The sequence below is a fragment of the Anarrhichthys ocellatus genome, unplaced genomic scaffold (assembly GCF_004355925.1).
Source record: "Anarrhichthys ocellatus isolate YVR2014 unplaced genomic scaffold, GSC_Weel_1.0 scaffold206, whole genome shotgun sequence".
In the NCBI taxonomy this organism is placed as follows: domain Eukaryota; kingdom Metazoa; phylum Chordata; class Actinopteri; order Perciformes; family Anarhichadidae; genus Anarrhichthys; species Anarrhichthys ocellatus.
In genome coordinates, this window is record NW_022280236.1 from 189,624 (window position 1) to 202,123 (window position 12,500).

General features: G+C 41.3%; 1 protein-coding gene across 1 annotated transcript in view; it reads left to right on the forward strand.

The window, feature by feature from the left end:
* The window catches only part of ptpro (protein tyrosine phosphatase receptor type O), a 40,890-nt gene that overhangs the window by 27,225 nt on the left and 1,165 nt on the right, over nt 1-12,500 (forward strand). The window contains exons 11-21 of the mRNA XM_031878852.1: nt 888-971; nt 3,386-3,421; nt 3,926-4,007; nt 4,711-4,801; nt 5,006-5,082; nt 5,748-5,882; nt 6,627-6,749; nt 6,838-6,992; nt 9,990-10,125; nt 10,222-10,331; nt 10,747-12,500. The exon at nt 10,747-12,500 is cut by the window's right edge and continues 1,165 nt beyond it. Coding sequence (XP_031734712.1) covers nt 888-971; nt 3,386-3,421; nt 3,926-4,007; nt 4,711-4,801; nt 5,006-5,082; nt 5,748-5,882; nt 6,627-6,749; nt 6,838-6,992; nt 9,990-10,125; nt 10,222-10,323 — 1,021 coding nt within the window. The 3' untranslated portion in view covers nt 10,324-10,331; nt 10,747-12,500. The remainder of the gene's footprint in view (nt 1-887; nt 972-3,385; nt 3,422-3,925; nt 4,008-4,710; nt 4,802-5,005; nt 5,083-5,747; nt 5,883-6,626; nt 6,750-6,837; nt 6,993-9,989; nt 10,126-10,221; nt 10,332-10,746) is intronic.

Sequence of the window (12,500 nt, forward strand, 5' to 3'; positions counted from 1 at the left end):
TGTTAAATGATAAATAAATGATAAATAATAAATGTTAAATGATAAATAATAAATGATAAATGTTAAATGATAAATGTTAAATGTTGAATGTTGAATGATAAATGATAAATATTAAATGATAAATGTTAAATGATAAATGTTAAATGATAAATGTTAAATGTTAAATGATAAATGTTGTCTAAACACAAGCAGTCGTACAAAAACTGATGATTTATGTGATCAAAGTCAATAAGATAATGAATCTCATTTCAACCATCAGCTCCGACACAGTTCTTCGTATTTGATACTACGGACACATTTCTGTTGTGTTGACGTTTTCTCTCTGGAGCTTCATGTTCAGGAAAACATGAAAAACTAAAACAAAGATGAAGTTATTAATATATTCACTCATTCACCAATTATTGCATCATTGTACAAATGAATCAGGTAAACGCAGAACAGCTGGAGGTGAAAGAGGTTCGTTCTCCACGTTATTCTGCAGGTTTAAAGTATCTGCATCAGTGGCAACACGACCGTTAACGACATCATCTGGGTTTTTAATGTGGCCGTCACATGGTCTGACGTCACCACCGAGTGACAGAATTTGGACTGTAGATGTTGAGGCGTCCTGGCTGAGTGTTGCATTGTGGGCCGGGGCCCGGGAAGACGCGGTGATGTCACAGACTCGGGGCCGGAGGGTCGAGACAGAGAGGCCATTGACGTCCAGCAGCAGACACACTCCTGTTGTCCTCCAGAGAGACAGCGCTGCATGATGCTTTAACTCTGTGTTCTGTGCTTCTTTACTAACGGAGCACCACATTCTGTCCCCAACATGTCGCCACCTAGTGTCTGCTTTTATTTATTTTCACTTGTTTGTGTTTTTATTTCTTTATTTGAACCCCCTTCAGGCGAAGAAGCCTCTTTGCCTTCCTTACCCTACTGCCATCCTGCCTTTGGACTGACTATCTTTTGGCTTTTTATATTAATCCTTGGTAAGTAAGCCAAAAAACACTTCACTTCAGGGGCATGTCTGAGCAGAGCCACAGCCCGCAGTATTGATCCGAGACATTGTTCCACATTGTGGAGCCACCGGATCACCTCTGGATCCAGAACTAAAGCATGAGCCTGGTGATGTTCACTGTTCTCTTGTTGTCAACAAACCCCACGAAAAGACCAAAATCAACAATTCATTTACAGATGTGGTGTACCTCAAGGCTCGATTCTCAATTCAAATGCTTCTCCTTAATTATTATTATTATTTATGCAGATGATATACAGGTGTCGACTCTAGTGATAGTTATTGTCTCTTTTCCCTCAAATACTGATATAGATATTACAAGATATCTTGTGATTTAGTTTCTTAAAAAGGATCAGTCTGTTTTACTATTTCAAACAAATCCCAGGAAAAGACCAAAACCAACAATATATTTACAGATGTGGTGTACCTCAAGGCTCGATTCTGGGGCCTATTCTTTTCTTTTTTTAAATGCTTCTCCTTAATTAGTAGATCAAATATAGAATTCCATATTTATGTGGTTGTCAATGCTAGTGATAGTTATTGTCTGGTTACCCTCAAATTCAGATTTGAGGAAAATAAGTGTTAGATAACTTGTTCTCAGTCTGAGGTGATTGTGTTAAACAAATCCCATGAAGTGACCTCAGACGTTATGATTCAGGTTCAAATAAACCATGATGACTGTTGGGAGGAAACAGGAAGTGAACCGCTTTATCTTCTGCTTATGTCCAAGGTTTTGTTAAGCCGTCCATTGAGCCCGACCTTTTTCCTCTACGGATGTTTAGTGTCTCTTGAACAACGTTCTCTAGTGGTCTAGAATCACAACGACTGTGACCACTAGAGGGCGCCGTCACCTGAACATAACACATGTTGTTTTGGGGTATTTACTGTTGTTTTTCTTTGTTGACAAGAACAAAATATAGAATATCACCAGAGTTATACTGAAACACTTGAAAGCTGCATTTTAAAATAAAAATCCTTTAAAGTCCAGTGTGATTGACGGGGAAACAGGAAGTCAGCAGATCATTTTTTATGACTTGTTGAACTTTGTCTTGCGATGCTGTGACTGGTCGAACTGTCAGAGTCACACTAACATGTTGGATGTAGCATGATGCTAACTGTTGATGCTAACTGCTAACTGCTTTGCTCCATGTTTGGACTCTGCATGCTGTCTTTCTCTGTTTCCACTTAAGAAGTAGAGGTTGAGTATGTAGCACTGCTGTTAGCATAGCTTTTATCTCCTGTATCTATTATTATTATATAGATGTAGATCTTATAAATTTGCATGTTGCTGGTTAAAGACACACTTGCTGACTACAGATTTGGAGATCTGTAACACAGTCAGTGAATCTTTGCTAATGCAGAAGCATGAAGCGTAAAAGATAAATGACTGTAAATGTAAACATGCTGCATGTTTGTGGTTTAATCACTGAGCATGATATTATGATGATGATACAGTTATTTTGAGGGTTTGACTGATGGACGGTTCCATTCTGGCCTTTTATGGAAGTGTATGGCTGCCAATAATCAAATAAAGTCAAGTTTGCACAAAATGTAAATTTTGAATTAATTTAAGTACTGCATTGGCAACAGGCTGTGAAATTTAATTTTCCAATTTGCAAACATTTGTGCAACTTTAACCTGTAAAGGAAGTTGACATTTGAACTGTATATAAATATCCTTATTTAAAACCTGATTATTCATAATTGATACTAATATTAATATAATTTGCCTCTTAGGCCTTTTTTTAGATTTTTTTCTCTTTTAGCTAAAATTGGGATGAAAATCAAATTCACATTCAAAACCCAGTTTGCAATTTAGATTAAAAAATGTATTCAATTAAATGTAATATATGTTGTTTTATACATTAATAATTACCCTTTTCATTTGATTTAGTGAATTCGTGATTTAGTGAATTATTGATTTAGTGAATTATTGATTTAGTGAATTATTGATTTAGTGAATTAGTGAATTATTGATTTAGTGAATTAGTGACTAAGTGAATTAGTGATTTAGTGAATTAGTCATTTAGTGAATTAGTCATTTAGTGAATTAATGAAGCCCGCTGAGGCAAATTTGTGATTTTGTGTTAAAGTAAATAAATTTAATTGATTTCCTTTTGATGTTGGCAGACGTTGACATTTAGTTTCTGACCACTGAACACAACAGGTGTCACCAAATAAACCCTGAAAGATAATAAGATGCAATGATTCAGTTCTCCGTATTTAACCACTTCAGCAAATTCAATGAAATAATATTATATTTCATGAAGAATTTAAATATATCACCATTAATAAAGGCTTTAAATCCCACATCGGTCAAACTCTAATGTCTTAATATTATACAGTATCAGATAGTATGTAATATAGTCACCATGTTTGTATTTGATAGGAGCAAGACGGCTTTAAAGAAACGGAAGCTAACGAGGTAACGAGACTAACCTTCTGTGGCTTCTTCATCTTTATTTATCTATTTACTCTATGCATTTATGTAATTATGTATTTATGTTGTGTGTGTTTGCTGCTATCGCACTAATAACCTTCAGCCGGAAACAGAACATTTAAATATTTAACATTCAGACAGAGAGAGCAAAGATAGATTAATAAATGAGTTTTAAAGCACAATACAACATATGAATATTGTCTTTATATTCATAGAGCTACTTCCCTCTTCTTCCATAGTTCTTCTTATTAAACCAATGGCTCACTCAGATGTGTTCTCCTCATCTATGATTCACATATTTAATTAAATCAAAGTTAGATTTAGGTCTTTGATGTGTGTGAGTGTGTGTGTGTGGACATTTATTTGATATTTATGTTGTTGAATGTGTAAATATGAAGCAGTCATATTTATATTTGTATGTTTTATATATATATATATATATATATATATATATATATATATGTATTTATTTCTGTTGTCTTATTTCAGTCCCGTGCAGCTGGACGACTTTGACGCGTACTTCAAAGAAATGAGCAAAGACTCGGCCTACAAGTTCTCTCTGCAGTTTGAGGTACAGCAGGTCCAGACCAGACCAGCTGGTTCAGGCCAGACCAGAAGGTTCAGACCAGCAGGTTCAAACCAGACCAGCTGTTTCAGACCAGAAGGTTCAGAATAGAAGGTTCAAACCAGAAGGTTCAGACCAGAAGGTTCAGACCAGAAGGTTCAGGCCAGAAGGTTCAGACCAGAAGGTTTAGACGAGACCAGCAGGTTCAGACGAGACCAGCAGGTTCAAACAGACTAGAAGGTTCAGACCAGACCAGCAGGTTCAAACAGACTAGAAGGTTCAGACCAGAAGGTTCAGGCCAGAAGGTTCAGACGAGACCAGCAGGTTCAAACAGACTAGAAGGTTCAGACTAGAAGGTTCGGGCCAGAAGGTTCGGGCCAGAAGGTTCGGGCCAGAAGGTTCAGACTAGAAGGTTCAGACCAGCAGTTTCAGAATAGAAGGTTCAGACCAGAAGGTTCAGACCAGAAGGTTCAGGCCAGAAGGTTCAGACCAGAAGGTTTAGACCAGACCAGCAGGTTCAGACGAGACCAGCAGGTTCAAACAGACTAGAAGGTTCAGACTAGAAGGTTCGGGCCAGAAGGTTCGGGCCAGAAGGTTCGGGCCAGAAGGTTCGGGCCAGAAGGTTCAGACTAGAAGGTTCAGACCAGCAGTTTCAGACCAGCTGGTTCAGGTTTCTGCCCCCGTTAACGTTCCCTCATTGTGTTTTTAGGAGCTGAAGAGTGTCGGTCTGGATCTTTGCCATGATGCAGCAGACCTGCCCATCAACAGGCCCAAGAACAGATACACCAACATCCTCCCCTGTGAGTCACTGAGCGCAAAGCATCATGGGAAAAAGAGGACGAGCTCACCAAACTAAAGAGCTACAATTATATCAATGAAATGTGAAGTTAGGATCATCAAACTGATTTATGGATGAAAGTCACGTTACACTAACGAGTTTACTCGTATCACAGAAGCACATGAATGTTTCTCTAACAGTTCAATCTTTAAATCTTTATCTCCAGACGACTTCAGTCGGGTGAAGTTGATCTCGATGCACGACGATGAAGGTTCAGATTACATCAACGCCAACTACATACCTGTGAGTATAAATATACATATATACATGTATTTCACTTTTAATATGATTTACTTCGTAGTTTTTCAGTGGTGGAAGAATTATTCATATATATTACTTACAGTAAAAGTACATATAGCACAGTGTACAAATACTCTGGTACAGTAAATGTACTAATACCATACTGTAAAAATACTATGTAACAGTAAAAGTACTAGTACCACACAGTAACAATACTGCATTCAGAATATTATTCGGTAAATGGTCCCATGATACCTGTATAATGTACAGTGTACTGTGTATTGTAATATTTCACAGTACATCAAGTCATTATAGTAAATTGTAGAATTATAGTTTCTTCTGTTTTCATTAATATTTTATAAAATGATCAAATGTTTAAAGAATAAAATCTGAATCTGTAAAGTAACTAAAGCTGTCAAATAGAGGAAGTAAAAAGTACTATCTTTCCTTCTGACATGTAGTAGAATAAAAGTATACGAAGTAGAAAGTAGTATCAGGAAAATGAAATACTCAAGTAAAGTAAAAGAACATAAATTGTACTTACGTCCGCTTTTAGTTTTCTCAGTGAAAGAAAATAAATACTGAATTCACTTTATTATTATATATATATTAATGACATTAATGATATTTGTTCATGACAGTAAAAGTGTGTATTTTGTAACTTTCAGGGGTACAAAAATACAAAAGAGTACATCGCCACTCAGGGTCCGCTACCGGAGACTCGTAATGATTTCTGGAAGATGGTTCTTCAGGAAAAGTGTCCGATCGTCGTGATGCTCACTCAGTGTAACGAGCGGAGGAGGGTGAGTACTTTAATCTAGTACTAGTACACATGTGAGGGTGAGTACTTTAATCTAGTACTAGTACACATGTGAGGGTGAGTACTCTAATCTAGTACTAGTACACATGTGAGGGTGAGTACTCTAATCTAGTACTAGTACACATGTGAGGGTGAGTACTTTAATCTAGTACTAGTACACATGTGAGGGTGAGTACTTTATGTCACTTTCTACTTTTATCTGACAGCTTTACTCAGTTTACAAACACACAAAACATATGAAGAGTTTATAAAATATGATAACTTTCAAACACTTTTTACAAGATTAGTTGAAACCGTTAGTCCATTAATCAATTAAGTAATGAATAAATTAGTCCATTAATCAATTAAGTAATGAATAAATTAGTCCATTAGTCAATTAACCAATTAGTGACAGAAAATTAATGTGATGTGTTTTGATGATTGAAGTTGATTCCAGATGTAACAATGTATAAATATTGATCTATTATTATTTGTATTAATATATTACTATATATTAATATTATATATTAATGTATTATATGTACTATATTAATTATTATAAATGAATACATATTTGATGATATATTTTACTAACTACATATATTGCGTGTGTTCCAGGTGAAGTGTATTAATATACTATGTATATTCATATATTATGTATACTAGGTGTTCCAGGTGAAGTGTATTAATATATTATTATGCATTATATATATTCATATATTATATATATATATTTTGTGTGTTCCAGGTGAAGTGCGACCACTACTGGCCGTTCACAGATGAGCCCGTGATGTACGGGGAGATCAGTGTGGAGATGCTGTCTGAGTCGGAGTCTCCAGAGTGGACCATCAGGAAGTTCAGACTGGGATACGTGAGCACCAGTTTCTCAACCTCTGGGTCGGGGCTCAGCATGGGGTCCAGGTCTTCGTGGTGTTTATGGTCTTTGTCTCCCCCTGCAGGCCGACGAGTCTCAGGACGTCCTCCACCTGAACTACACCTCGTGGCCCGACCACGGCGTCCCCACGGTCAACGCCATCGAGAGCATCCTGCAGTTCGTCCACATCGTCCGTCAGCAGGCCAACCGGACCAGAGACCCCGTCATCGTCCACTGCAGGTCTGGACCCCGTGTACTGTATATACATATATATGTATCCACTTAGCACTTACTTAGCACGTATTGTATTCATACTATCTTATTGCACTTATTGTATTCATATTAGTTTGTGACACTTATTGTATTCATTTGTTTCTGTACGTTGGCTCTGGTTTATGCTCTTAGATGCTTGTTTAAAGGAGACTTCTGGTGACGAGTAGTTCTCTTGAATACCGATGTTGAATACACTTATTGTAAGTTGCTTTGGATAAAAGCGAATGCTAAATGACTGTAATGTGATGTAATATGTATATATACACAGTACACGCCCACAGTTAGCATTCTAACTCTGGATGTTTAGATGCCAAAAGTTTATCATTTCTCATGCTTAGTAAAGAAGAACTGGATTATTGAGACAGAGATCACTAGCTTAGGGTTCAAATGTGTGTTGAGAACTTTCAGGATTCAGGAGATTAAGTGTCACTTTTCTTTTATTGACAAAAGTATAATATACAAAAGAAAAGGGTAAACAATAGCAGAACATAAGGAACAGATCAAATACATATGAAGAGCATTGTAATATTAAAAGTCTGGAATACAGATACACATATGAATTATTATTTCACAGCTGATTACTTCTTGTTAAATAAACTGAGTGATTAAAGTAGAATTGATCATGTGATACCCTGTGGACTCACCACCCGCAGGGACAAACATCGGGGTCGGGTGCTATGCAGACCGGGCGGCAGGTCGGGCGGGAGGCCTGGGCATGCCGATCGCCAGCAGCATAGACTAGCTCTAGGGACGTGGAACGTCACCTCGCTAGCGGGGAAAGAGCCAGAGCTGGTGCAGGAGGTGGAGCGATACCAGCTAGATATAGTTGGACTCACCTCCACACACAGCGCTGGCTCTGGAACCAAGCTCCTGGAGAGGGGTTGGACTTTGTCCTTTTCCGGAGTTGCCCAGGGTGAGAGGCGCCGGGCGGGAGTGGGGATACTCACGAGCCCCCGGCTGAGCGCCGCTGTGTTGGACTTCTCCCCGGAGAAGGAGAGGGTCGCCTCCATGCGCCTACGGGATGTGGGGAGCAAGGCTCTGACTGTGGTTTGTGCTTATGCACCAAACAGCAGTTCGGAGTATCCGGCCTTCTTGGAGTCGGTGGGAGGGGTCCTAGAAAGGGGGGGGGACTGCTAACCCGGACGGGGGACATCGTCGGGCGGTGGAAAGAGCACTTCGAGGAACTCCTAAACGCGACCAACATGTCCTCTGCAGAGGAGGCAACGCCTGAGGACCTAGGGGGAGGCTCACCCATATCCCTGGCAGAGGTCGCTGAGGTAGTTAAAAAGCTCCTTGGTGGCAAGGCGCCGGGGGTGGATGAGATCCGCCCTGAGATGCTGAAGGCGCTGGACATAGTTGGGCTGTCCTGGCTGACACGCCTCTTCAATGTCGCATGGGGGTCGGGATCAGTGCCCATGGAATGGCAGACTGGGGTGGTGGTTCCCATCTTCAAAAAGGGGGACTGGAGAGTGTGCTCGAATTACCGGGGTATCACACTACTCAGCCTCCCGGGGAAGGCTTATGCCAGGGTGCTGGAAAGGAGGCTCCGACCGCTTGTCGAACCTCGGATTCAAGAGGAGCAGTGCGGATTCCGTCCCGGCCGTGGAACAGTGGACCAGCTCTTTACCCTCGGAAGACTACTGGAGGGGTTCTGGGAGTTTGCCCAACCAGTCTACATGTGCTTTGTGGACTTGGAGAAGGCTTTCGACCGGGTCCCTCGGGGGTTCTTGTGGGGGGTGCTGCGGGAGTACGGGGTGCCGGACCCGTTACAACGGGCGATCCGGTCTCTGTACGACTGCAGTAGGAGCTGTGTCCGCATTCTCGGCAATAAGTCAGACACGTTCCCGGTGGGTGTTGGCCTCCGCCAGGGCTGCCCTTTGTCACCGGTCTTGTTCGTGACTTTCATGGACAGGATATCTAGGCGCAGCCTCGGGGCGGAGAACGTCAGGTTCGGGGGTCTCGGGATCGCCTCTCTGCTGTTTGCAGATGATGTGGTCCTGTTAGCCTCCTCGGATCGTGACCTCCAGCATTCACTGGAGCGGTTTGCAGCCGAGTGTGAAGCGGCGGGGATGAGAGTTAGCACCTCCAAATCTGAGGCCATGGTTCTCTGCCGGAAACCGGTAGATTGCTCCCTCCAGGTGGGGAGAGGGGTGCCTACCTCAAGCGAAGGAGTTCAAGTATCTCGGGGTCTTGTTCACGAGTGAGGGTAAGATGGAGCGGGAGATCGACAGACGGATCGGTGCAGCTGCAGCAGTAAAGCAGGCGCTGCACCGGACCGTCTTGGTGAAGAGGGAGCTGAGCCGGAAGGCAAAGCTCTCAATTTACCACTCGGTCTACGTTCCTACCCTCACCTATGGTCACGAACTCTGGGTCATGACCGAAAGGACAAGGTCGTGGCTACAAGCGGCCGAAATGAGTTTCCTCCGTAGGGTGGCCGGGCTCAGCCTTAGAGATAGGGTAAGGAGCTCGGTCATTAGGAGTCGAGCCGCTAATCCTTCATGTAGAAAGGAGTCAGCTGAGGTGGTTTGAGCATCTAATCAGGATGCCTCCTGGACGCCTCCCACTGGAGGTTTTCCAGGCACGTCCAACTGGGAAGAGACCCCGGGGAAGACCCAGAACACGCTGGAGGGATTACATCTCCCAGCTGGCCTGGGAACGTCTCGGGATCCCCCAGAATGAGCTGGAACATGTTGCCGGGGAGAGGGAAGTCTGGGTCAGCCTGCTTGGCCTGCTGCCACCGCGACCCGACCCCGGATAAGCGGAGGAAAATGGATGGATGGATGGATGATCGTGTGATAAACAATAATATATTCATTACGTGTTATGTATTATTGGCTACTGTTATTATTCAGAGCACAGTATGATCATGAAACCACAGAACAAACAGATGTTAGACAGATGTAGTGATGATGTCATCCACGTTGCTGGGGTCACGGAGGTGTAACCTCTGTGTCTGGGCTTCAGTGCCGGAGTGGGCCGGACCGGGACCTTCATGGCTCTGGACCGTCTGATGCAGCACATCAGAGAACACGAGTTTGCAGACATCCTGGGGATGGTGTCCGAGATGCGGTCCCACCGTCTGTCTATGGTCCAGACTGAGGTGAGCTGAGGGAACGGTGTTAATGTAGACCTGGTTCAGGTGTCCAGACCTGAGACCTGTTGACCTCACAGGTGCGAGTCTGTGTTCTGTCGACAGGAGCAGTACGTGTTCATCCATCAGTGCGTCCTGTTGATGTGGCAGAAGAAGAAGCAGTCCATCACCTCTGATGTCATCTATGAGAACGCCAGCAAGACATAATGATGGAGGTGAGTCAGTAACATCACACCCGATATACTGTGACAGGACTCATTATGACAGGATATATGATTGTATTATGAGAAATGTAAACAGCAGCCACAAAACAGTTCTTTGGTCAATATGGTGAAGATCTTAACACACTGAATGTAACATCAGAGAAACACTGTCCAACATGTGTAACTGTGTTTGAACACCAAACACCAGAGTCCTGGTCCTCAGTCAAGACCAGCTTGATGCAACAGCAGACGAGTCTCCGTAGAGATGTTGGTATGAAGTTATAATCAAGACGAGGGGAACAAGTCGTAGTGTAGTATGTCTATAAGAAACCTGCAGAGTAACAAATAAACAGATATTAAACTAAAAACTTTTACCAGTTTCAATAAAAGCAACTTGTGACTGAAATCCCTTCTCCTTGTCTTGCAGGCTGCGATCACAGCCAAGCTCCTGAGCTTCAGGCGTCCATCCTCTGCAGAAGAAGATCCGCTTCATCATCAGTATCAAAAAAACAAAAACAAAAGAATCCAGTTTTGGTTTGAATTGGTGTTTCAGCTTTGGGATGGAGATTTGCCTTAAGGAGCCTTCACTGAACCACAAACCCCGAACCCCCCCGAACCTGGACTGACTCAGCGTCAACGTGGGCCGGGAGGGGTCGGAGGTCATCCGGCTCTGTCCTGTGATTGGATGTCCACACTGTGTCCGTCCTCGTGGAGGCGGCGTTACCGAGTCAGCAGTTTTTCTTTTTTTCTTTCTTGTTTTTAATCTCAGGAGCAGCTGAAGAAGAAACCCAGCGAGCACATCGGCCTCTTCCTCCGCTTCCAAACCTCATCTGTTCATTTCACCTCCTCACTGCTCTCCTGGTTCAGTATATTTAATAATTCTTCTTCTCTAACATGCTAACAAACTGCCAGGAGACGATCCTCACTCAACCAACCCACTAGAAGTTCTAGAAGAAAGAAGAGCACAAAGTTTACTTCTCTGATGTTTAATTCAACACTAAAAACATTGAGTAACAAAATCCATCTGTCAATTAAATGGAAAGTCAATCATCAAAGTCTTTTGGATCAGATTTCATGAATTGCTGCTCGACTCACGTTTTGACTCCTGAATGTGTGAATGTTTGCTGAGTCAGCACAAAATAAAGAGAGTTGAAGTGAACAAACTTCTCTGAGGACGACGATCGTCGCTGTCGGAGCTTCTTCAGAGTCACTGGGTCAGAGCTGAGATGAACTCTGAGATGAACCTGAAGCTTCTCTGAGGTTCAACAAACCGAGGATCAGAAGGATCAAAAGGATCAAAAGGATCAAAAGGATCAAAAGGATCAAAAGGATCAGAAGTGGCTGAAGACGAACAAACTGACAAAACCTCCAACAAACGACATCGACTTTCGTTCTGCTGACTAGACAGAAACGTATCTGAAGGCCGGCCCGAAACCTTTCTGAGCTTTTCTTCCATCAAATTACCGAAACATAAGAAAAGGTGCAACTTTGATTCATGACAATAAAACTAATAAATACGAGACGGAACAAATATTAAACGAGCAAAAATAGTTTGACTTCATTCCTCTGCCGTCATTACAAAAGTTTAAAGAGCATCAAAATATTTATTTTAATCTTCAAACATTTCAGTTTATAAACCACAAATTTAAACACAAAATGTGGTTAAAAAAATAAGAAAATACCGAACAATTATATCGTGTCAATTTGTTTTGATTACAAATGTAATTTATGACGCAGAGACATTTATAATAACAAATGTTCCCTTTATAATGGAAAGTGATGATTATTTGTCTATGAATTGTTAAAATACACAAATTCAGCAAAGTGCACAAATGTCTTCTGTTTTAATCTCAAAATTGGAAATCACCAAATTTTGTTTCAAAACAGAACAATTCAGTTTTATAATCCTACAGTTTGATTGAATCGGTAGAATTTGTTATAATGAAACGACGGAGTTCATGTTAAAAACTGATCTGGTTCTAAATTGTTACTTTTTTAATATTTGGTGTTTTTTATTTGAGTTTATTTGAAAATTGGACCAAAAAGCTGCAGAAATGTTTCTGAATTTAAAAGACGTTTTAATAATAAATAAATAATAAATCAGTGAACGTTAACTGTAGAAAACATGATTCTCATTTTAAAATTAATCACTTTTGGATTTTGTCTTAAAACATGAATATT